This window comes from Chiloscyllium punctatum, chromosome 26 (genome assembly GCF_047496795.1).
Source record: "Chiloscyllium punctatum isolate Juve2018m chromosome 26, sChiPun1.3, whole genome shotgun sequence".
Classification (NCBI taxonomy): Eukaryota; Metazoa; Chordata; class Chondrichthyes; order Orectolobiformes; family Hemiscylliidae; genus Chiloscyllium; species Chiloscyllium punctatum.
In genome coordinates this window covers 31,515,803-31,541,258 of record NC_092764.1, presented here as the reverse complement: position 1 = coordinate 31,541,258, position 25,456 = coordinate 31,515,803, and the positions used below count along the sequence as shown (strand labels likewise).

The following is a 25,456-nucleotide window of genomic DNA, read 5'->3' as shown; positions in this document are numbered from 1 at the left end:
TTTGATTTGAAAATAAGATATTTTGCTACGTTTATGAGAAAGGATAATGCTCTAAATGGTGTGAAATATTGGTGACAGAGGGAACATTAACTGGAAAGGCTGATCGCCATGTTCTGCAGCCTGGAAAACCGCTGTCTTCCACTTTCTTACCATCCCATGCTGTCTTGAATGAATTCAGGGACTCCATCTGCAACAGCCCCTGGAATATCAGTAGTCCCGAGTGAAAGACTTGCTATTGGCTCCTTTTGGATTCTTGTATCCAGGTTTTTAGTCACTGTATATTCATGAGACCCTTAAACTACACCCACAAAAGTAGGAGCAGGCATTGGCCATTTGCCTCTCAAGCTTGCTTAGCTATTCAACAAGATAGTGTCTGATTTTCTCAAGTTTAACTTCTCTTATGTGCCAGTTCATCATTGCTCTTAACTCTGATATTTCAAAAATATATTTACTTCCTTTTAAGTTCTTAATGATTTAGCTTCCACAAATCTGAGGTAGAGCCTTCCGCACATTTGCTGGCGTTATGGACCAAAGCAAACTCCTTCAAAATACATTACAAAGATAATCTAGATCCTACATTTTTCTTATTTTAAAGGTAAGTGTAAGGTGTTGTGCTCTGGATGCAATTTGATTGGTCAAGCTGCCAGCTTGACAGAAAACATACTTTATTCAGACACTATAATTAAAACAGACAGAACAAAAATAAAAGAATTGGCTTAACTGTAACTGTATTGCAATGCTTAACAATAATATATAACTACTAAATAACTGTTCCAATATAGTAATATTTTGTAAACATACCCTTGGCAAAGGCAAATTCAGTAAAATAGATTGTGTCACATGTAATTCTAGCTGTAGGAACAGTACCTCAGCTCTTCACTGTAACAGAAAGAAGAATAAGAGCTTTCTCATTTAGCTTCAAGACCTCTTCCATACCTGCCACTGAAAAGCTATAACGAAAAATCCTACTTCTGTGGGAGCTTGATCCCTCCCAATCGGGCTGCTTTTATTGTTCAAAATTAAAAAAAAAAGCAACCAAGCCCTCACAACCTGTTTAATTTATTGGCTTGAGCAGACTATCAACACCTCTGTCTCCAGCTTTCTTCATTTTTAAAAAAAAAGGACAAAATAAAAACCATAGGATTGTCGCACCTCCCTCCTTTAAAAAAAAACCATCAATATACAAAGATGGCTTCATCACTAAAAGCCTTTAGTTTTATGAAATTAGTACACTACAATGCATATACATTACATTGACTCTAAGCATGCAAACATTCACTACTACAGTCTATTTCTTTACGCCACTGAAAGTCTCTGTTTTCCTTCTTAAGTCATGACCACACTTTGGCAATTACATTTCTCTCATCCTGTCAAATATATCATTTTCAAAATGAATGGCTGCAGTAATCTCCATCTAAACAGTCTGAAATTTTTAACCTTAAATTTTCCCAGAAACATTTAAGGGGTCATGTTCGACCTATATCTCAGACACATTACTGCCAATGTCAGACTCAAGGTCTCCTTCTCAATTGTGGAATATTTCTGCTGATGACTATTAGTTTTCTGTAAGAAATACACCAATAGGTCTTTATATCTTCCCGCAAGAGTAAACACCCACATTCACTCACATCAATAGCCACCTTGAGTGGCTTTGAGTAATTAGATCCGTCTAACACTGGCGTAATGGTAAACATGGCTTTCAGACTATCAAATACTTTCTGCCATTCCTCTGTCAATTGAAAGTTTCTGCACTTCAACAAGTTAGTGGAGTAACCGTGTTGCTAAAATTCATTACGAAGTCCCGATTAAAAACCATTCAGTCCTAGCAATTGTACTTCTCTCTTCATCACTGATATGGAAAACTCCCCAATAACATTTTATTTTCACATCCTGAGACCATCTGTCCATGTCCATGATATGGCCCAGGAACTTGGGGTTATGTACACTCATACTTAGCCAGGTTTATCACCAAGTCTGCTTCCCAAAATCAATTGAATAATTCTAATAGATGCTCTAATTATTCCTTCCACGAGTAACTAAATATCACCAGCTCATTGATGTACAAGTGGGTATTCCAGAAATGACTTTATTGGTTAGTCTTTGAAATGTGGCTGGCACATTTTTCATTCCAGATGGCATGACTTTAAATTGATAAAATCCATTCAGCATCACAAAAGCTGAAATTTCCTTCACTCTTTCAGATAAAGGTACCTTCCAGTATCTTCGGTGTCCAAATTAGAAATCTAAGTTGCTTGTTCCACATTCTCAATACAGTCTTCCAACCATGGACTAGAATATCAATCAGATTTTGTAACTGCATTGACTTTGCAATAATCCATACATTTGTGGGCTGCTAGCTGGGGCACCATCACTATGGGTGAGCTCAATTCGCTGCAACTGAATTCACTTACATTGTCTTTGAGCAAGTGTTCAATCTTTTTTAGATTAGACTTACAGTGTGGAAACAGGCCCTTCGGCCCAACAAGTCCACACCGACCCGCCGAAGCGCAGCCCACCCATTCCCCTACATTTACCCCTTACCTAACATTACGGGTAATTTAGCATGGCCAATTCACGTAACCCTGCACATCTTTGGACTGTGGGAGGAAACCGGAGCACCCGGAGGAAACCCACGCAGACACGGGGAGAACGCCACAGTCAGTCGCCTGAGACGGGAACTGAACCCGGGTCTCTGACGCTGAGAGGCAGTAGTGCGAACCACTGTGCCACAGTGCTGCCCACACTAATCTCTTTCTGAACGTGTGCCAACTTTAGAGGGTTAAGTCTATCAGAATGTTGCTTAATTGGAACAGCATTTTCTATATCATTTAATTAGATTAATACTCCCAGTTTATTCCCACACATCTCATGTGATTGTAATAATTCTGTCAGGACATTTCAGTTTTCCTCTCGAAGGTAACTCAATTTATCCCAATTTTTGAGAACTTCCATACTGTCCAATTTAATTTGAAGAATATCCAATTTAGAAACATCCAATGTAGAAACATCTACACTCAGTGTTGTAACCAATAACATATTCTTCTTTTGCTTTCCTTCTAAATCAAAATATTCACATTATACATCCTATCTGGTGTTCTTATTAAATAATTTGCCTCACTCACTTTCCTTTCAATTTGATAAGGCCCACTAAACCTTGCCTTTAAAGGTTCACCTACCACTGGCAGTAACACTAATACTTTATCTCCACAAGCAAAATGATGAATTTGTGATTTCTTGTTTGGTTCCTGTTTCATCACATTCAGTGCTTTCAAATGCTGTCTAGCCAACTCACCCGGTCTGTTTAATCTTTTCAAATTTGACACCTAGTCCAAATATGTAGTTTCTGATCTGACTTACTAGTTTTTCCTTAATTAATTTCAGTGGATCTCTCACCTCATGCCCTAAAATTAATTCAAACGGACTGAGTTTAGTTGATTCTGCAATTCAGGATGCACCTAATGAAAGTACAAACGGAGTACCTTTGTCTCAATACTCTGGATTGTCTTGAGTATAAGCATTCAACATGGTCTTTAAAGCTTGATGCCACTGTTCTAATGCTCCCTACGATACTGGTTGGTATCCAGTGGATTTGAATTGTTTTTCTTCAAAGCTATCCATAACATCTTTGAATAATTTTGATGTAAAATTTGACCCTTGATCCAATTGTGTCTCTGGGTAGTCCATATCTAGTGAAAATAAATTTGAGTAACTCATGTACAATCCTTTTAGCAATGATACTGCCTTATCAAATGGCATTTGGAAATCTAATAGACACATCAATTATAGTCAACAAATACTGATTCCCTTTTTTTAGTTTTAGATGGGGGTTCTGTCCAATCAATTAAGACTCTTGTAAAAGTTCCTCAAATGCATGAATGGGAATTAGGGGTGCTAGTTTTATCACTGCCTTAAATTTTATTATTATCTGACATGTATGACATGTCTGGCAAAAGTCAACCACATCCTTATTATTTCAGGCCAACAAAGATGTTTTTGTATTTTGGCTTGAGTTTTCCTTGTTCCCAAATGACCCCCTCCTGATAATTCATATGTTACTACCTCCTTTCTATAACCTACTGGTAACATAACTTGATGATCTGCCCATTTCTCATCCGCCTAAGTGTGATGGTCTTCATTTCCTCATCAATCAATACGTTATTTTTAAGTTCGTAACATTCTGGGATACATCCATTCTACTTTTGTGTACAGGTTTTGATACAACTGCTTTAGTTTTTCATCTTTCTATTGTAATTCAGCTCATTTCTCTAAACTTAAATGTCCACTTTGTCCTCTACCTGTTCTTGTTTTTTCTAAACCATTTGATCAAACATAGTCTCTGATAATTGAACTTTGACTTCAATATCTTTACTCCTTGATTGCTCCTCCTGTTTTAACCTGTGGCTTTGTGACCTTGTTATGAGAGTCAGAAAATTCCAGAATATACTTCTGTAACACTTCAGTTGCCTCATATTCCACTGGCTTTTCAACTCACAGTAGGCATCACTCACACCTGTGATTCAGCAATATCATTATATATTGTATTTCTGGAACCAAGAATTTCTCTATTACTCCTATGACCACTTCATCACTTTTCATTTTATATAATGGAACTCTGCTGTTCTCACCATGAGTTCCACATATTTCCATTTTTTCTGGCTATATTCCTTCTGAATTACATGTCTCCTCATCTTTCACTATCAAAGATTGGCTTGCTCCAGTATCTCTTAAAATCTTTAATTTCTTTACCTACTCTTGGCATACGTGAGTAAACCTTACCCATGCAAGTAAATTCTTTAAAGAGACTTGGCACTTTCTTCTGAACCAAACCCTGACCAGGTTATATTCTTTTGCAGCTTTTTAGCTTCCACTGTGCCTTCTTTTACCACATCAGCAAAACTCAGTAGTTTATCCTGTTTTCCCACATCCATCTTCCCAGTGCTTTATCTAAACCACCAACACTGCAACCTCATGTGGCCTACTTCATTACAGTGAAAACACCCTGAGCATTTTTTACTTCTATTTCCCCCTCATGGGTTTCCTTTCGATTCTGTGGAAATCTTCATCTCACCTTCAATGAGATCTCCTTTTCCCTTACCACCTGAGGATTTCTCTTTTTCCCAATTTCTATCCCTTACAGATTCAAATTGATGTCTGAAGCGAAACTTTGATTTGGCAACTCTACTATTTCTGTTGCTAATCTTGTAGTCTTAACTCTCTGCTCTTTCACGAGTTCTCACAATTTCACAAAGTGAATTTTTGAACTCTTCCAAAATAATCATCTCTCTAAGAATGTCATATATTTGATCTATTTCCAATGCCCTTATCCACCTATCACTTTGTTTGATTCTTTCAAACTGAATGTACGTTTGACCAGGTTCTCACCTTAGATTCCTAAAATGTTGTCTGTAGGCTTCTGCTACTAGTTCATATGCACCTAAGCTGGCATTTTCACCTCGTACTTCCTGGATACCACCTCTGCTAGTGATGCAAATACCTCACTAGCTCTATCTACCAACTTGGTTTGGATCAATAATACCGACATGGTTACCAGCCATTTCATTAGTTTAGCCACTTTCTCACTTAGGCGTTGCTTGGACATATTTAAATATCTTCTCACCAGGCCTTAGGCTATGATGGGTTTGCTCTCCATCACTGTCCCCATCACTTCTACAGCTCCTCTCTACCTCTGTCGACTTTGAGTTCTCAGGTTCCAACCTCTGAAGTTCAAAAACTCTCTTCCTTCCTCTGCTAGGGCCTTCCTTTCCTTTTCGTTTTCCTCTAAACAGTTTGAATTGCAATTGAAAGTAATTTCCTTTTTATGTTCAAGCTGCCTCATTTGCAATTGAATTTTAGCCATTTTCACTAATTCCAATGACATTTCCAGCAATAATAAATGTTGAGCTATAGGTGCAATTACCTCCCTTTTTCACACAGACAAAGGCAATCCCAACTCCAGCTTGTCTGCCAATTCTAAAAGATTTGCCTTGCTCACTTTCTGTTAAACCCCTGAAGTGACTTCCTTCATCCTTAGGAACCTCTTAAAGACTGAAAGCGCAGTTGCTACACAAGGCACACCCTATTTGAATGCAACACCCAAAGTAAAAGTGCCAACTCTCACCACACTGCCTTTGGGTTTAGGATTGTTGGACCCAATCTCGAAGTAGAGATTTTGATCTGAACAAGAGCCCCCAATTTGTTATGGACCAGACCAAACCCCCTCAAAATATATTGAGATGATAATCTAGACCGCACCTTTTTTTATTTTAAAGTAAGTGTATGGCATTGTGTTCTGGATGCAATTCAATTTGTCAAACTATCACGCTTGAAACAAAACACCCTTTAAAATAAGAAAAAATTTTTAAATTGGCTTGACTGTAACTCTATCAAAATGCATAACAAAATAATATATATATTAACTATTATAAACTGTTCCAATATAGTAACATCCCATAACCTACACTCTTGGCAAAGGCAAATTCAGTAAAATACATTGTCTCACATGCAATTATAGCAGCAGGAAGAATACCATACTTTTACCCGTAATAGTGAGAGGAATAAGAGCTTCTACATTCAAGAACCCAGCGACAACTGCGACTGAAAAACCAAAACTAAAAATCCTGGTTCTGTGGAAACGTGACCCTACTGATTTAGGGCGCGTCTATTGTTCCAACTTTTTTTAAAAAAACCCAAGGCCTCACAAGCTGTTTATTGCCTTGAGCACACCAACAGCACCTTTCTCAAGCTTTGTTCATAAAAAGAAGGGACAAAATACACCTCTTTAAAGCTATAATATTGTCACACCCGCCTCTGGGTGAAGAAATTCCTTCAGCACCTCAATTTTACATGAGTATCCCCTTATTCTGTAACATTCACTGAGTTTAAGATTTTCCCAACAGCAGAAACATCTCCTCAATATCATCCTGTCAACACCCCTCAGAATCTTGTATGTTTTAACAGGATCACCCCTTGTCCTTCTAAACTCGAATAAATAAAGGCCTAACCTGTTTAGCTGTTCTTGGTCAGTCAGCCCCTTAATTCTCAGAGTCAGTCTGGTGAACCTCTTTTGAACTGCCTCCAAAGATGCCGCCTTAAATAAAGGGATCAAAACTGGATACAGTACTTAAGGTTTGGCCTCACCAAGAGTCTCTATGAGACTATCCTACTCTTAATCTCAAGTCCCCTACCAATAAAGGCCAAAATCCCATTTGCCTCCTTAATTACTTGTCAAAGAACAAAGAAAATTACAGTGCAATAACAGGCAATTTGGCCCTCCAAGCCTGTGCCAATCCAGATCCTTTATCTAAACCTGTCGCCTATTTTCTAAGGATCTGTATCCCTCTGCTCCATGCCCATTCATGTGTCTGTCGAGATACATCTTTAATGGTGCGATCGTGCTTGCTTCTACCACCTCTGCTGGCAACACATTCCAGCACCCACCACCTTATGTGTAAAGAACTTTCCATGCATATCTCCCTTAAACCTTTTCTTCTCTCACCTTGAACTTGTGACCCCTAGTAATTGAGTCCCCCACATTGGGAAAAAGTTTCTTGCTGCCCATCATGTCTATACCTCTCATGATTTTGGAAACCTCCATCAGATACCCCTCAATCTCGGTCTTTCTAATGAAATAATCCTAATCTACTCAATCTCTCTTCATAAACTAGCACCCTCCATACCAGGCAACATCCTGGTGAACCCCCTCTGCACCTTCTCCAAAGCATCCACATCCTTTTGGTAATGTGGCAACCAGATATGTACGTTTACTTTGTGTTTCATGCACTAGAACACCCAAATCCCTCTGTGATGCATATTTTTGGAGTTCTGTCAATAAATAAATCTGCCTTTTGATTCTTCTACCAAAGTTCATTAGGCCATTAAAACATTGGTGGACAAGTTAAAATTGACAAGATTTAATTAACTAAATCTTACTGAAAAATATAGAGCACTGCCTCTGAACTTATAAAATACAAACATAGTTGAGAATGGTCTGTTTTTTTAACAATAGTAATAGCATAGATTGAAAAGAATTTGTGTGGAATATTGTAAATAACATTCAATCAATAATCTTGATATTTCACTTTTAAAATTGATTTTGAAGAAAAAACCCAGTCATTGATTATTAAGTTGAAAAATCAATATACACATTAGCCATTTCATCTTTCATGATCTAATTGGGCAGAGTGCACCAATAATTGTGCCTCACTGTTCCTCAATCCATCTCCATTAGACCACCAATTTGCCTGACTGACAGCTACTGGGGACCCAAGCAATTCAGGTCACAAAAAAGTAGCTATTTATTGTAAAATACTTCAACAAAAGGCAGTGAAAAGAGAGGATTTTGATCCAACTAATATGTGACATAAACTATACTCTTTTAAAACACCCAAGTACCTACATGCTCATTCCTGGTTAAGACAGGCAAAATACAAGAGAGTACAGTACACAAAATTCTGAAGATCAAAAGTCTCAAAAGTGGGTTAAATTACCTCACACGTTTCTTCTTGATTCTGATTGGTAACGGTTGTAACATTCTGGGACAAAAATAGAAATTGCTGTGGAGAGAATCAGAGTTAACATTTTGGGTTGAGTGACCCTTTCTCAGAACTCAGATCTGTGAAGCTTTTCCAGCAATTTCTATTTTTGTCTCTGATTTCAGCATCCACATTTAAAAAAAAATTTTGTAAGGTTCTGACTTTACATTGACTTAAATTGTAATTATAACACCTAATCTAAATGTTTACTAGTCCTGACTGATTGCAAGACCCCTTGGCACTGCAAAACATTGGTCACATTTCATTTTGATAGTTGTTCTGGGAGTCAAATGTCATCTTGTTCCAGTTCTTCCTTTTAAGCTTTCTTGTTTTTTGCCTGTCTCTTAGCCCAGAGAGAGAGAGAGAGAATGATAGTGCACAGAACTCTGATTTTATAATTTGCAAATTGTGTAGTTTTTTTTTCCTTAACTCTTATTTTGGGGTTACATATTTTTATAATCACATAATTGCTATATTCCTATAAAAACTAACTTTTGAAATAATTGGCATGCCATAAGTAAAATAATTAAATATATAAGCAAGGTTGGCAATTTTAACTTCTACAAACAGGTTGTTACTCAACACTGAAAATATAACAAAGTAACTGGAAGCATAACTGAAGATTCTGTTTGTTACATCAATTATTAAATTATTGCATTCAAATTAATAAATGTGTATGGTGAAATCAAGATCATTTAAAAATATCTAACAAATTCACTATAAAGTTTGTTAGTGGCTCATGAAATCTAAGTGAAGTCTGTAATAGTTCATCTATTTTACTGCAAGCATGATAATAATTCATTCCATTGTTAGACTAAGAATTGGAATGTCAGTTTGTATCTACAGCAAATACTTGATGTGATTTGAGTCAACTAAATGTAAGTGAGTGGGCTATTTGCTTCTTGGCAGCAAGAAATATTGTCAGACAAGCCTCAAAGCTGTCTTTGTATTCCAGGTGGCTGGACATGAGTTGTATTCTACTATAAATTGAATTATATGCAATACATCAAACATTGCATGTCTAATTCATTTGCTAATCATAAATAGTTTGAAGAAAATGTTAGCAAAAATCTGAAAATGAAATTAATAAAGTTAAATTAATTGCTCAAAAATTAAATGTTGATGTTACATTACCTGTAGCAGCCTCCTCGGGGCAGCATTGAGTTGTAAAACATTCAAGTATGCAATAAAATTTAATGACACGAAGTGTAATACAATGCGCATACATTCATATTAATCAGTTTATTATAATCTGTGGAATAATCTTGAAAAATTCAAAAGTATTTTAAAGTAGTATGCCTGCTTATATGGCACTAGACTACAATATACATGCCTTAATTTCCTCTGCATTGACTAGATTACAATTAAATTTACACTTAACAATTCAGTTTCAATGGGACTGCAGAAGAAGCCATAACCAATAACTGGACCATTTTACTTTCCACTCAATTTCGGTTTAAATAGAAAGAAAATATATCGGGGTTTGAATCACCCTGCTCATTTGCTGTCATGCAATTTGTGTTACTGTACCTGACAAATTTGTACCAATTATGTCTTGATGGACAGGAATAATTTAACTTCCTTTGTATGTGTTCTGGGTTATGGAAATGATGCACAACTGAAACTCAATCACCCTTGTGAGTACTAGCTATTTATGCTGAATGAATCAAATGTGAAAATATTAGTTGCCTCTGTAATTTTTTCATTAATTTATGGAATGTTATTGCCCCCACCACTAGTTGCCCTTGAGAAGGTGGTGGTGAGTGGCATTCTTGAACCACTGCAGTCTGTTTGGTACAGGTAGACCCACAATGCTGTCAGGGAGAGATTTTAAGATTTTGACCCCAACACTGAAGGGATGGTGTTACATTTTGAGTCAGGATGGTGAGTTGTTTAGAGAAGATCTTGTATGTTTTGATTTGATTTATTATTGTCACATGTACCTAGGTACAGTGAAAAGTTTTGTTTCAAGTACAGTACAGGTGGATCATAAAATACAAAGTTACAGCTGCAAACAAAGTGTACAGAAAGTAAGATCAACATTAGATTTGAAATTTGAGAGGTGCATGTGGTGGTGTTCCCAGCAGATATGCTGCCCGAGATGGAAGTTGTCCTGGGTTTGGAAGGTGCTATCTCGGGAGCCTTGGTGAATTTCTGCAGTTCATCTTATCAAGAGTACATTCTGCTGCTACTTAGCATCAGTGGTGAAGGGAGGGAGTGAGAATGTGGTGCCAATCAAATAAAGTGCATTGTGTTGATTGATGTTGAGCTTCTCAAGTATTGATCTGAACAAAAAACCTCACGACTGCACAAATAACACCTCATCTGCTGTGTATTCTTATGTTTATGTGCTCTGTCATTTCTTATCACATTCTTGTTTCATTACACAATTACTACTTTTCTGGCTCTCTTTGATTTATTGCATCTCCTCTCCCAATAAGACAATTCACAAGAACCCTGGAGCCCAGTATGGTGCAGATGAAGCCCATTCTCACAGTACAGCTCCCACTTGCCCTGGTTCTGGTGGCAATGCCCCATTAAACCCTATTTCCGCTACACCGCTCATTCATCTTTACTGAACCAATGTGCCCTTTGCTGGTTTGTTCTTGACTCGAGAAGTAATCTAGAGATTATTCATTGTGAGATTCTGCATTTTAATTATAATTAGATATTTTAATTATTCTGTCCCTAACTAGGATATTGGTAATCATATGGATCATAAGTGGTGGATTCTTCCCTTTCCAATGCTAAGAGCTTTGCCTGAAATGTCGATTTTACTGCTCCTTGGATGCTGCTGTGCTTTTCCAGCACTACTAATCCAACATCTGGTTTCCAGCATCTGCAGTCCTTGTTTTTACCTAGGAGCTTTACCAGCCCTAACCAAATGCTGTAATTCCTGGCAATAGCTGGCAACACTCCCTCCTGCACTTTTGCTCTAGCTACAAAAAAAACTGCATCTACCCTTATGACTTTATTAATTGCTACTATCTTTCCATCTTATTAACTCCCCCACACTTGAGAATCTTCCTGCTCAAGTTGCTAATTGTGGCCACATTGTGGTTTTTCACATGTAGGCTGAAAGAACATTGAACATGCAAGATGTATTAAAGTGAAATGCTGGCTGATGTTAAAAAAATGTCAAACTTTAATGTGTTTCAGCAAATCGTATAGAGAATGTATTTGTAGTCCCTATTCAAAAGGTCAAAAAATTTAGGCATAACATTTACCGAGAGATTTCTTTATTTTCATTCACTTGTATTTTCTTGCCTTAGTTTGAAAAGAGATGAGCAAAATTGATGAGCGAGATGATCAGAAATGGCTTATATTAAGTATTTATAGCTTTGAGACAATCTGTCAGTATTTTAGTAGATGTGGTTAGTACTACAGTAAAACAATGATGTTCATTGGTCACCAACTAAAGAAACAATGAAATTATGTTGTTTTGGTTAAAGTTCACAATAACCTTGCATTCTTTCAATTTCCATTGATGCATTTGGTAATTTCATGCAAAGTCAAAGCAAATATTTCAGTTTTAAGAGACAAGGACACACCTTTGAGGAAATCTGAAGCCTTTTACACACACTTCAGCTTGAAAACAGAAAAATGTTGCAAAATCCTCAGTAGACGAGTTAGTATCTTTCATCAGAAACGAGAACAGGCAATTTACTTATTCATTCCTTACCTTCCACAATTTAATATGGGAGCACCATATTTATTCTCTATTCAAGTTAATAACCACAGGTCGAATCAGAACTAGATACATCTTGCTTTTGTAACAAATTAAATACTAGTAGAGAAAACAGAAGCCCTTGGCCTGGTCAGGTGATCTTCAGCATAGTTCAGTTTTAATAACTTCTGTAAAACTTTTGATTTGCTCTTTCCTGCTGTCTAATTTTGATGCATTGTTCTTTAATCTAGATTTGGAAAATTGAAGCTACCTCATCATCGATGTGTTAATTTGCTTATTTATGTATTGTATATGAGTAATTGCATTAGGACACTTGGGTGTGAATTTCAAACTTGTAACCTCAGTATAAACTGCTTGTTATTCAAACCACCCAAATTCCAGTTCACAGAAATCAATGAGAATATCTGTGCAGATATGTGTAAAAATTGGCGTAGTAATTTGAACTTCCAATGTAGCTCACTATTAAACAAAATTGGCAAGAAGATTTATTGAAGCACTACAACTCAGTGTTCTAAACCGGATACAAATTTATTGATTCAAAAAACAAAGCAATGGATCTTTGGGTTTACAGACAGGTTTTAAACTTTCAGAAATACATTCTACCCTTTTGTGGGAAAATTGTGAAACAATGTCATTTTTATATATTTACAAAAAGGAAGTTGTCATGTCATCTCGAGTAGCCTTTTTTTGTAATGTCAACTGAATCTGCACAGTTAAGTCTGATGTGTGCCACCTCGTTATTTCAGCTCAGTATTGATTCACAGGTAGTGCAAAACCCTTTCATGATCTTTATGTAATCATAGTTAAAGTCTGAATACTAAAATAAGATGCTGTATCACTCTTGGTATAAAGGCAATAGGTGTAAAATGGAATCAGATAAACTTTACTATAATCAAGCAGCATATAGGTTTTGGAAATAAGAATATATATTAAAAGAAAATAATAATTCCAGGTTTCATTCAGAACCATTGCTAATTAGGTTACCAAAGGGAACAATACACTACTCATAATTGGGCTATGATTTGTAGAAGTAGGGATAAATTACATTACTGCAAACATTGTAGGCAGTCTCTTGGACCTACTGCGTTTTTAATAAGATCATATTCCTTTGACACATCTAGGTTAATTAATTAAGGATTTAAGTCTCTTTTTAATTTCAATCAGTTTCATAGAGGCATATAATGGGGGCTTGTGTTTAAAAAGAGTTAAAATTCAACTCTTGATTTGAAAACCCATCATCACAAAATAATTAAGATGAACTGGTCAAGATTTGATTAAATCCTTTAAGAAATGGTGTTTAATAGTTTGATTTCCCAAATATTTAATATTTTGTCTAAGCTGTACAACTTGTTAATTTTAAGATTTCTATTTTAGTATATGACCCATTTCAATATAATTTAATATTAATGAGAAATCCAAAATAGTGAAGAACTTATCAACAAGAGATTAGAGTGCCTTATTGTTTCATCCAATGAGAAAGAGAACATATTGCTGTAATGCAGTGAAGTACAAGAAAGTTACACCATTTTCTAACAGCCTTTAACTTGTACTAGATTACTTGCTTTAAACATTTTCCTTGCCTAGGATTCAGGTTTTTGTTATCACAATAAGGAAAACATATACAATTATTAACATTTGACAGACTTCCTTAATTTAGAAAGGAATGTCAATATTCAACATTTTCACTCAATTTATGAATATTAATGTCCTGGATGTCCTGTATTTACAATCAACTACAACATGATCTTTGGCATAAAGAAGTTGCACAAAAGCCCCATTGATATGTGCAGTAAAAGTCATTACAAAATAATCATTTATCCATTTACTACAGTCAAATTACTCTGGGAATCACAAAATGATATGAGGCTGCTAATTCACCAAAGCTCTGAAATATGTAAACAAAATATAAACAAAAATAATAATTTGATACTATGCTGATGTTGCAATTTCCATATTGCTAATTTTGCAACATTATTGAATCAATTCAGCTTCCTGGTCTCAATGTCACAACCTTTCCATGATTCTTTTCAATTTTCATCATAAAAGGTTTTCGTGAGAGTTCCCACAGGACTTTGTAGCTATCACAGTCGTGTTGCAAACACTCAATAATGTTTCTGAATAACCAGTCTCCTGGCAATCACTCTTTTCCCAAAAATAGTTAACATCTTTTTAAAAATATAAAAATGGTTCAAAAGTGTCTTTAGGCCTCCATTTCTTTATTTTCATTGCAGAACTATAAACAGATTGGCATTATGTTGAACAGAAAGTGGTGAAAAAGGATTTTTGCTTGAGTTATTTCAACTGATAATTGCTGACAATATGTTTTGTTTTCTCAGTTGTGGTAGTATGTAGCTCCAATTCAAACGAATCAAAATGTGTTATCAGAGAGGAAAAAAAAAGACTTTTTTTGAGTATATGCAGTGGGAACAAACACAGATTTGTCTATTCAATGTGCAGTCTTCAGCAGCATGACATTGCCAAAAAGTCATTTCAGGCTTTTAAGTCAGACGCATTGCGTAGTGTTTGTGTTCTAAGACATTAAGTTACTTTTATTAAGACCACGAAAGAAATAGCTCTCACATGAATAATTAAGAAGGGGAAGGTAAAGCAGATAAATAGATATCTGATAAACTGAGGTAATTATTCCATTAATCAGAAGGTGCACATTCAACTTGGCTCAGCCAAGAAAAAAAGTCAGAAAAAAGGAGAGATGAGCAAAAGAGAGCATCAAAAAGGAGCCAGACAAGAAGAAATAAATAGGAAGAAAAGAAAAGAGGCAACAGCTGTTAGTCTTTCTCTCTAGTCCATTTAATCATGGTTTCCGGTGACCGGTATAAGAAGATCAGTTTGGCATAGAGCTCTTCCTCCACCTCTAACTCTCCATTCTCTCTCACGAGGAAGATGTCATGACACAGTTTCAAGATGCGATCCACACAAGGGAGCTCCTCAAACATGATAGAATACGATATTTCACTGAAGAAGCCTCGCACGAACTTCCCAACAACCAATACAATTGAGACGTAAAGACCCATTATTCTGGAAAATAAAAGAAAACCCAGAATGTGAAAAGGCAATTGAGTTTGTCAGTCTTACACCATCCAGAGACTGTGCAACAGTAATCCTATGATGGACTCTCTTGCTAGTCCTTTATTTTAAGATAAATTAATTTTCTTCCCCCATTCTCCCGAGAAAATTAAACTATGATTGTTAATATTTCTATTACCCTTAGTCCTACTTTAGGACAGAAATAAATCCAGATGAGTTTAATCAGAAGATTATGGGTTCATGCTCATTTCAGAGATAAGCATGTAATCTAGGTTGATGTTTCAGTGTAACACTCCGAGTACTGTCAGATACTTTCCTACATTACATTGGGGTAACTAGGCTTCAAAGAACTTAAGTTGATTGAGAAATACTTTAGAATGCAGTGGTGAAAAGGCTACAGGTTGCTCTTTTGTACTTAGCAGAGAAACAATGGCATTTGCTGTTGACATTGATGTTCCATGTTCTACTTACAAAGATCTAGGCATGTCTTCATTTATTTGAAACCTGTTTAAACCTTTGCCAAAACAAAGACATCTCCAAGCTTCCAGTAACAGAGTTATCTTCAAGTATCTTTCACCAACAGTACTGAGACTTGTGCTCCAGAACTAGCTATACCCTCAGCCAAGGTATTCCAGCACAGTACTGGCATTTACCCCATACAGAAAATTGCCCAGGTAAAAATTGCCCATGAAAAGCAGGACAAATGCAAACCAGCCAGTTACTGCTCCACGAGTCTACTCTTGGTCATTAGCAAAGTGATGGGTGGTGGTGTGAATAGTGCTATCAAAACAGTACTTATGAAACAATAACCTGTCCACTGACACTTGGTTTTGGTTTCACCAGGACCACTTGGTTCAGGCACTCAGGACATGGACAAAAGAGCTGAACTTCAAAGGTGAGAGTGACTCCCCTTGACATCCAGGCAGCAATTGACCTAGGAGCAGTGGTAAAACTGAAAACAGTAGCAATCGGGGGAAATGTTCTGCTGGTTAGAGTAATGCCTATTACAAGGAAAGATGGCGGGGTTGCTGCAGGTCAATCATCTCAGTCTTAGGACATCACTGCAGGAGTTCCTCTAGATAATGTTTGTAGCTTCTTTCGCTGCTACATCAATGACACCCCCCCCCCCCCCCCCCCATCCCTAAGGCCAGAAATAGAGATGCCTATTCATGATTGTAAAGATTTCTGCTCCATTTCAATTCCTCAGAGATTGATGGAATTCAAACTCCAGTATCAATATCCTGGGGGTATCATTGACCAAAAATTGAACTGAATCAGGCATCTAGCCACATTGTTTATAAGAGCAGATCAGAGGTCAGGAATTATGCAGTGAATAATTCATCACCTGACTCCCAAAAGTGTGTTCACCAACTACAAGACACAAGTCAGGATGGTAATGGATTACTCTCACTTGCCTGGATGAGTGCAGTTCCAACAACACTGAAGCAGGTCCACACCATCCAGGATAAAGCAGCCTGCCTGATTGATTCCTCACCACCACCTTATACGTTCACACACTCTACCACTAAGGCTCCTTCAACAGCACTATCCAAACCAATCTAGTTAAAAGGACAAAGGCAGCAGAAGCATGGAACATCACCATGGCAAGCTTCATTTCAAGCCATCTTGATTTGAAACTATATTGCTATTTCTTTGCTGGGTCAAATTCCAGGTTCTCCCTTTCTAATAGAACTATGGATTTTCCTACTTCACATGGTCTGCTGCAGATCATGAAGGCAGCTCATCATCACCTGCTCAAAGCGATTAGGGATGAGAAATAAATGCTGGATAGTGACAGAGCTACCGCCACCCCTAGCCAAGCTGTTCCAGTATAGCAACAATACTGACATCAATTGACAAAAAACAGGATTACCGGCTCACTGGGTACTGCCAGAGCCATACAGCACTCAATACAAATTTGGTCCAAAAATGGACAAAAAAAGCTGAATCCAGAGGTGGGATTAAATTGACTGCCTGTCAAGGAAACGTGATTCAGAATAGCATTAGGTAGCCTTGGTAAATTGGAAGTCAGTGGGAATCGTGGAAAAGTCTGAGCACTGGCTGAAGTCAAGCCTATTACAAAGTAAAGTGTTTGTGCTTGTTGGAAGATCAATCCTTATGTTCGTATGGGAGTCTAAAGTAGTCAAGATTAGGTGGGAACATGGCATGAAAGTCACAATTGCGTCAGCCATGATATTTTTTTTAACATTCATTCATAGTGAGTATCACTGACTAGGCCAACATTTATTGCCCATTCTTAACTTCCCAGAGAGCAGTTAAGAGTCAACCATATTGCTGTGAGTCTGCAGTTACATGTAGGACAGGCCAGGTAAGAATGTAGGCTCATGGGGATAATTGGTTTACTCCTGCTCTTAGCTTGTATGTTCACATGAAAGAACAAAATGCAGGTGTTTCTTAGGGTAGTGTCCTAGGACCAACCATTTAATCTTGTGTCATTAGTAGCCTTTCCTCCCATCATACAGTCAGATGTTGATCATTCTACAGCATTCGGGCACACTCCTCAGAGACTGAAATAGTCCATGCCTGCATGCATTAAGACCTAGACAATATATATCCAACTAGAGTAGACTTGTTCAAAGTACCATTCAGGCCACATAGTTGCCAAATGACCAACAATATTATATTCAAATGTTTTAACACTATTACTATTAATGTCAGGGGAGGTAGTAGGAGCAGATATGTTAGCAAAGTTTAAGAGGCATTTAGACACACAGGAGCTGGCAGAGAATAAAGGGATATGGACCATGCACAGGCAGATAGTATTAGATTAGAATAGCATCCTGGTCAATACAGACATGGTGGGCTGACAGACCTGTTATTGAATGGTACTGTTCTATGTTCTATCACTGAATCTCACACTAGCAACAATCTTGCCAGAAACTGTACAGCCATATAAATACTGTGACTATAAAAGCAGGTCAGAGATGGGCCTATCAGTGGCGAGTCACTCCCCTCATGACACCCCAAAGCTCTTCCAACATTCACAAGTCAAGCATGCACTTAGCTGAAAAAATGCAATACCATCAAACCTCAAACAGTCTAACACCATCTAGGACAATGCAGCTCGCTTGGTTGGCACTTCACTCATGAACAAATAAAAACTAAACTTTTAAAAATTTAAACAAATGTCGTTACAATAATGGAGACATTTCATATCAAATAAACATAAAATTACTTCTTCAGAGCCAATGACACTCTCTAAATATAATTATCAACTTAATACACTGTTAAAAATCCAATTACATCCCAATGGTACTTTACAAAATCTTGAAAAAGTATTTTGTGAAAGAATGGAAGAATAGAAGTTCTTGTCAGTTCAATTACTTATAATTGATTGCAGCTTGGGAAGATTGCAACAGCATATTCAATGGGTCACATTCCCTCTGAAATTAATTAGGAAGTACAAGTAATTTATTTAAATACAATCCTTCTTTTTGTACATTGCTTACATAGTAATTTAAAGAGAGTGTACATCCTTCATGAAGACGCTTGGATGTATTCACAGCATGTGAACATTGCCTATTGGGAACTGTAAAGTTACTGACAGCGACTTCTCAATTTCTGTAATTAAGTATACATGTACCGACTCCAGAAATTGATGTCAGCTTAAGATAAATAATGACAGCACACTCTGACTTTTCTTTCCATTACAACCACAAAATCTGGACCAACATAAATGTAAGGGCTTTATTTCGCTCCTGTTTCTGAGGTAAGGAATAACGACTCTATGATACTTTTGAATATGAAATGTTACTTGACTAAGTATCTGAAATATATGCAAGTTACTTTTTGATTAACTTTGAAAAATCATGATTCAGAAACCCTTGAGGTTTGAGGTAATAAAAGGCTTCAAAGTTGGGAATTTGAGAGGATTTCATCCTGCACAGGCTCACATTGCAGCATCTGGAAGATTGCCGGGCACAGTGAGATAGTTCTGGAAGCATATCATTTGCAAGGTTAGGATTTTAAAGGTATTGAGGCCTTTAGTTTAAGATGACCCTGCAATTCATGAAGATCCTTGCACTTTGGGAAAAGTCTGTTATTTCCTTTTTATGAGATGAACCTTTAAATCCAAAGTGAATTAAGATAACATTGCAAAGGGGTTTAATGGTTGCTTGGGTATTGAATCATTTTAAAGACATTAAACTGTAGTGAGCTTGTTATGGACAGGAAAGCCAACTGAGAGCAGGGAATGTGGAAGTAGTGGTGGTGGTTCGAAAAGTTGAATTCCTGTCTATTTTGAGGCAACAAGCCTGAGCAGTCACATTTCAGAAATGAAAATTTGTGTAAAGGGAAGAAAGATATCCTTTCTCCAAATAAATGAGCTCTTTGTTCGGCAATATGAAGAAAATACAACTGATGTTCGTAGTGAAACCATGTTTGAACAAACCGAAAGAGACCGAAATCCTAAACAGTGTGTGACAAAAACAGGCATGATGAAGACCTGAGCATTTGTATCAGAGGACCAAACTATCATTTTTTGAAAAGGAATTATAGACAGCTACACCATCAGGACTGTCAAACCACAAGTACAAGGCATCTGCTGTGTGTGCCTGGTCAGTATTAGCCATATCTGTGGATCATGGATGTGGCTGCTAGTAAAACCAATGAGGGCAATATGTATTTAGTCTTATGTACTAAAGGCCAAATTACAAAGTGCGATTGTATGTGGGGTAGGCAATGGCCTGGTGATATAATTGCTAGTCTATCAATCTAGATGCCCAGGTAATGTTCTGGAAACCTGGGTTCGAATCCTGCCATGACAGATGGTGGAATTTGACTTCAATAATAAACTAGAAGTAAGAGTTTAATGACGACGATGAAACCATTGCAGATTGTCAGGGAAAACCTCATGTACTTCACTAATGTCCTTTATGAAAGGAAATCCTTACCTGGTCTGGCCTACATGTAACTCCAGACTCTCAGGTGATTCTTAACTGTTCGCTGGACAATAAATGCTGGTCCAGCCAATGATACCCATATTCCATGAATAAGTAAATAAAAATATTTGAGCAGAAAGTGATGCAAATGTTTGTGACTATACTAAACACATCTTTGCTGCAATTACAATTAAAAAGTGAAAGTAACTTTTTTACTTGGAAGATTAATTACCAATTCATGTTTGAAGTAGGTTTTTTTTAGTTGGTTTGTTACAATAAAAGTGCTTAAAATCTTGTCCAAGATTTGATTGGTATTATGGGGATTTCTTTCTATTAAAAAACTGTTGGGCTCTATAAGGTAACAAATACTTAATGAATGTACTCGGTAGGCAGTTGCAATTGCATTGGGATTCTAATGACTTTGGAAGAACCCCTGATGTACATGCAGTTTTGAGGCTCCAGGCTGAGTCAATTTATTCCTTAACTGCACAAAAAAAACACTGACGTTAAATATTTGGTAAATGAATGATGACCAGGAAATCCATCAGAGGTTTTAACTATTGTGTTTGGTAATTTGATTAAATACATTTTGAAATTTATCAAAAACAAATTAGCGAAGATCGTATCTTGATATTTAATTAATTTCTGTTTCACCTACTATATTATTTCCCAAAGCTTTATTACGTAAAGGAAACAAATGTTTCTATTACATTTCTGAAAGAAACATACCCATGTCCAGCGAGGAAGCCCAGGCTTGGTGGGCTGACCTTGTCATTGAAGATGATCATTTGTAGTTCATGACATTCATTTTGTTTACATTCTTCAGTCTTGGCCTGTATCACCCACCATTCCAAGATACTGTCTGAATCATTTGCATCCTTTCCAACGTGCCTTTGTAGTTCCATGGTCACATTCAGGTAGCTATTTTCATTATCTGTCAGTGGTGAAAAGTTTTTAATGCAGTAGTTTAGAAGTAGTAAAACTTAATAATTTGTTTCAAATTTGTATCAATATTTTCTTAATATGCCAAATCCTAAATAATGCACTTCAAACAAGCCCTTGCATTCATCACTGTTGTAATAGGGACTAATTTTTTTGGTTAGTTAGTGTGCAGCAAATCAGTTCCTATCATGACACCAATGTGTAGTAATCTGTCCTAGTCGTACCTCCAATGTGCAACTGATGCAGTCAACATGCATACAATGGAAATCTAGTCACAGCAGACCACTAACATGCTGCCACAGGTATTCCATTATCTGCACGCATTAACACAGCACTGCAGTATTTGTGATGGTCTGCTATGTACTGCACATTCTTGCTATGGTGAAGTGTCACCTCTGAAAAGGAGAGTAATTGAAGAGCAGGAGGAGCAGGAGGAATAGGAAGAGGTAAAGAAAAGGACGATGCAACATTGGCACCTCCTTTCTGACAGGGCTTTCCATGAAGAACTCACCTGAGTCTGGTGGCAATAACCACAATTCCAAAGACTCATTCATGAACAGTCCTGTGCTTCATCTTTCCTTTATCATTGACAATCTCCATGCTGGCTTGGCCTCATGGCAAAAATAAAAGCCCATAACAAAATAAACATTCCAAACTGATTTCATACATGAAAAAATGACCTGTTAAACACAAGCTAATAATCACCTGAGTACATCCCCTTAGTGCCTGTCTTCTACTTGCCTTTGCTTCTCTCGGTATTGTTGTGCAATGCTCGCCCATTGTCTGCCAACTTGCAATGAATGAGATTGCACATGATCTTAGAACAACCTTACACTGGAAGGCCCAGATTTAGATTGTACTACCTTGACATTGGAACAGCAATCTGGAAACACCAAGAGCACTGATGCTGTGATGTGCGGAAAGTTGAATGCTGTCATCCAATCAGAGAACACTGTTATCATTCTCAATGGAGCTCTACAACTCCCCCATACAGCAGATTGCTGCATTGCTCTGACAACTGCTCTGACAATGTTCAAGCTCCTTTGCACATTTATCCATAGGGGTGATGGCAGGAGTATTAGAATGCATCACGGCATGCAGTCAGTGCTTGGTCTCTGTGGCTGCTACAATAAATGCTGTATCATAATTTGCAAATATGTAGGGAGATCGCAGATAGCTATGAGAATAATAGGGTTGCAGTAGTAGGGGATTTGAACTTTCCAAACATAGACTGGGACTCCCTTAGTGTTAAGGAGCTTGCATGGGGAGGAATTCATTAAGCATTCAGGAATCAATATGTAGATATCCCAACTAAAGAAGGGGAAAAGCTCAACCTTCTCTTGGGAAATAAGGTAGTGATCAGTGATCCATAATTCTATTAATTTTAAAAGAGTTATGGAAAGCATAGGTCTGGTCCAAAAGTTAAAGTACTAAATTAGAGTAAGGCTAGTTTTGATGGTTTTAGATAGGAACTTAACACTGACCACGGGCTTTCTAGCAGCCCTGTCAATGACTAATTATTTTGTTCTGTATCTTCTTCTGTAGTCTGCCCAGCAAAGTGCAAACCAGGCCAACTGCAGTGAAATTCATGTGGAACCTCACACCCTCCCCATCTTTGTAGCCCCATCACTTCCTGGACCACCTCCCCCTGCCCCCTTTCCCCATAAGCTGCCACCTGTACTCTGTACTCTCCTTGCTCTGGCTAGTCACTTGTTCATAATGTTATCATTCAGATTCCATCTCTATGCTACTCTATCAATTATGCAGGATGCTAATATCTCAGCCAGTGGTTGACAGCGTGAGGTAAAGTGATGCTGCACGTCAGTGTCATTTTATTCTTCCTCCACTGATTGGCTAGGTAGGATATCTGAAAGGGCAAATGCATAAGAAAACATTTGTGGTGCAAGAAATGAGGGATTATCATAGATGCATACATAATGGCATTTGCAGACTCTCAATCAGAGAAAAATGTAGGATTATGGGGAAATGAGATTTGAGGAGAATATAATCATCTTTAATGTTTTCAATCCCGCTGCTGGCTGTGGCCTCAGCAATGGACTGTACAATAATGCCAATAATCTTTGGAGATGATGATTAGGATATTGGAGTGTGCCTGGTCTCCTCTGGTTAGCTGTTGTTGCTTCCAGTTGTATAACACCTCGTACTGCAAGAGAGAAGGAGGTGCATTAGTGAGAGTCTTGCAATCTGTCTTGCAATTATGGTTTCTTTGACTGAAAAGCTGGTGGTGTGCACAAACTGTTGTTATAAAGCTTGCAGTAGCTCTGTGTGTGCTTGTGTGTGTGTATAATATATTTCCTGCTAATAGATAAATACCAGGAATGAGCCTTGATTGATAGAGATTCTTGCTGGGTGAGTTATAGGCGAATGGCCCTTTGTCTGAGGCAGCTATGGCATTTGAAGAAGAATTCACTAATCTAGTCATGTAAAATCATTCAACTTCTAACTCCTCTACTTTCAGGTCCTCAGGACTCGATTCTTGACATTGGCCTCTATGGCTATCTCTTCGATGTGTTTCCCTGGAAGATCTTGTGACTTCCTGTCGACAGGGTATCTCTACTCTTTTCCACCTTTTTTCCTGAAAAGCATCCAGTTTAGAATTCAAGAGTCTTGGAAACCAATCTTACCAATTTTCTACCATCATTCAATATTTCATAGGAATTGCATTGGCTGGGTGCAGAAATTCCAGGCAGCTTGAAGTTACTGCAATGCCTATGATGAAGCTAACTCATGAGAGTTCATCATATCAGAATCCTTTCAGCTGCTTTTGGGGCTTTTAAATTTAGCACCTCCAGCAATGACACCTCAGATTTCTGTGTGGTGATCACTCAAGTGCAAAATTTAAGTCTCAAATATTTTGATGCTCAGATCTTGGATAGAGCTCTGAAACTAATCAATACCTGGGTAAAAATGGAATAACAAATTATGAATGGAATACATATGTTCAACCTTGCCTTTCAATTAGGAACAACTTTCTACAGGATTTTATTTAATCTTTCAAAGAATATGAATTGTGGCAACTCAAATAAAACAATGGTGGAGATAAAATATGATTATTTAGACTATGGCAAAATGAAACTGACGTTTTGAAATGAAGAACATTTGAATTCAAGTTGAATTTGCTAAGTTGTCAGTAAATATTGTAATTTATCATTTAAAAAAGAGAAAGTTTCCGAACAACATAATCAAGTCTTTTTACCTGGATACAGCTGATCAACAGGTTTAGCATCTGGCCCATTTGGAGCTCTAATGTACTTTGGTAACATATGTGAAATCAATCTGCAAGTAAAAATCATACAAAAACATCAAACTAATGCATTTTGTTTGATCTAAAGGAACAATTTTGCAATTTTTCTCTTTATCAGGGAATACTGCGACTATTGAGCATATTGTGCAAAATCCTGAATATATGCATCATGGTTTCTCATTGACTAAAACTAATGAAAGGAAAATCATACAATGCACATTCACAATGCAGTCCCTCTGAGCATGTCTGGCAAATGGTCCAGCATTTTTAATTGCCAGTATATATTAAAATATATTTCCAATAGTAATTCTATCAACAAAATGGTTTAGTCATGCCCTTTTTATTTCTTTAGTAGGGTTTTAAACTTTCATCCCAATCCATTATTGTTTCAAATTTGCTATGATGTTTGATAAAACCACTGTGCTTACTAGTTCTCATGCTAAACAAATTCATGCAATTTTCACACAACACTAATATAGAACTCAAACTTAATAAATTTATTGGAGATCAAAGTATTGATAAAGAAACTCAAAGTACTGCACAAACTCAGTACATCTGGCAGTATCTGCAGAGAGAAAAACTGAGTGAACATTTCGAGGCCAGTCATATTGGCCAGTGCAGCTTTCAGTGCTGCCCATTTGCTTCCAGTTATAACAAAGGTTCATTGAACTTGAAGCATTAACTCTGTTTTTCTCTCCAGAGATACTGGTTTCACCGGCACTTTCTGGTTTTATTTGAGAATTCAATATTGCTTTACCACAGACAAGCTCTACGACAAGTTGACAAGTTAACAGTGGTATTATCAGCACTCAGATGAATCAAACAAATAAAGGCATACACTGGCTCCTTCCGAATTCCTAGAAGAAGATCTGCCAACTGTTTCCGCACCGGGTCATTTGGTTCCAGATCAATGGTGTGCTTTTCTGATGTGTGCTCGTGTACTCCACCTAGACTCAGATCCCTAAAGACAGAAAGTTATTAAATATTATTCTAATTGAACTATGAAAATACACTAGATAATTGATAAGAATCTGTCTATTCCTATAACAATGATATTATAAACATCAACCTCTCATCTGAAATG

The 25,456-nt window shown here is 37.2% G+C and overlaps 1 protein-coding gene across 5 annotated transcripts in view; it reads right to left on the bottom strand.

Annotated features, from left to right (window-relative positions):
* Positions 1–12,726: 12,726 nt before the first annotated feature.
* The window catches only part of piezo1 (piezo type mechanosensitive ion channel component 1 (Er blood group)), a 340,271-nt gene continuing 327,541 nt past the window's right edge, over positions 12,727–25,456 (bottom strand). For all 5 annotated transcript variants that reach the window (XM_072596043.1, XM_072596044.1, XM_072596039.1 and 2 more), the window contains 4 exons: positions 25,211–25,333; positions 24,325–24,404; positions 20,895–21,099; positions 12,727–15,255 (listed from right to left, as the gene is read on the bottom strand). In XM_072596043.1, coding sequence (XP_072452144.1) covers positions 15,006–15,255; positions 20,895–21,099; positions 24,325–24,404; positions 25,211–25,333 — 658 coding nt within the window. In that variant the 3' untranslated portion in view covers positions 12,727–15,005. The remainder of the gene's footprint in view (positions 15,256–20,894; positions 21,100–24,324; positions 24,405–25,210; positions 25,334–25,456) is intronic.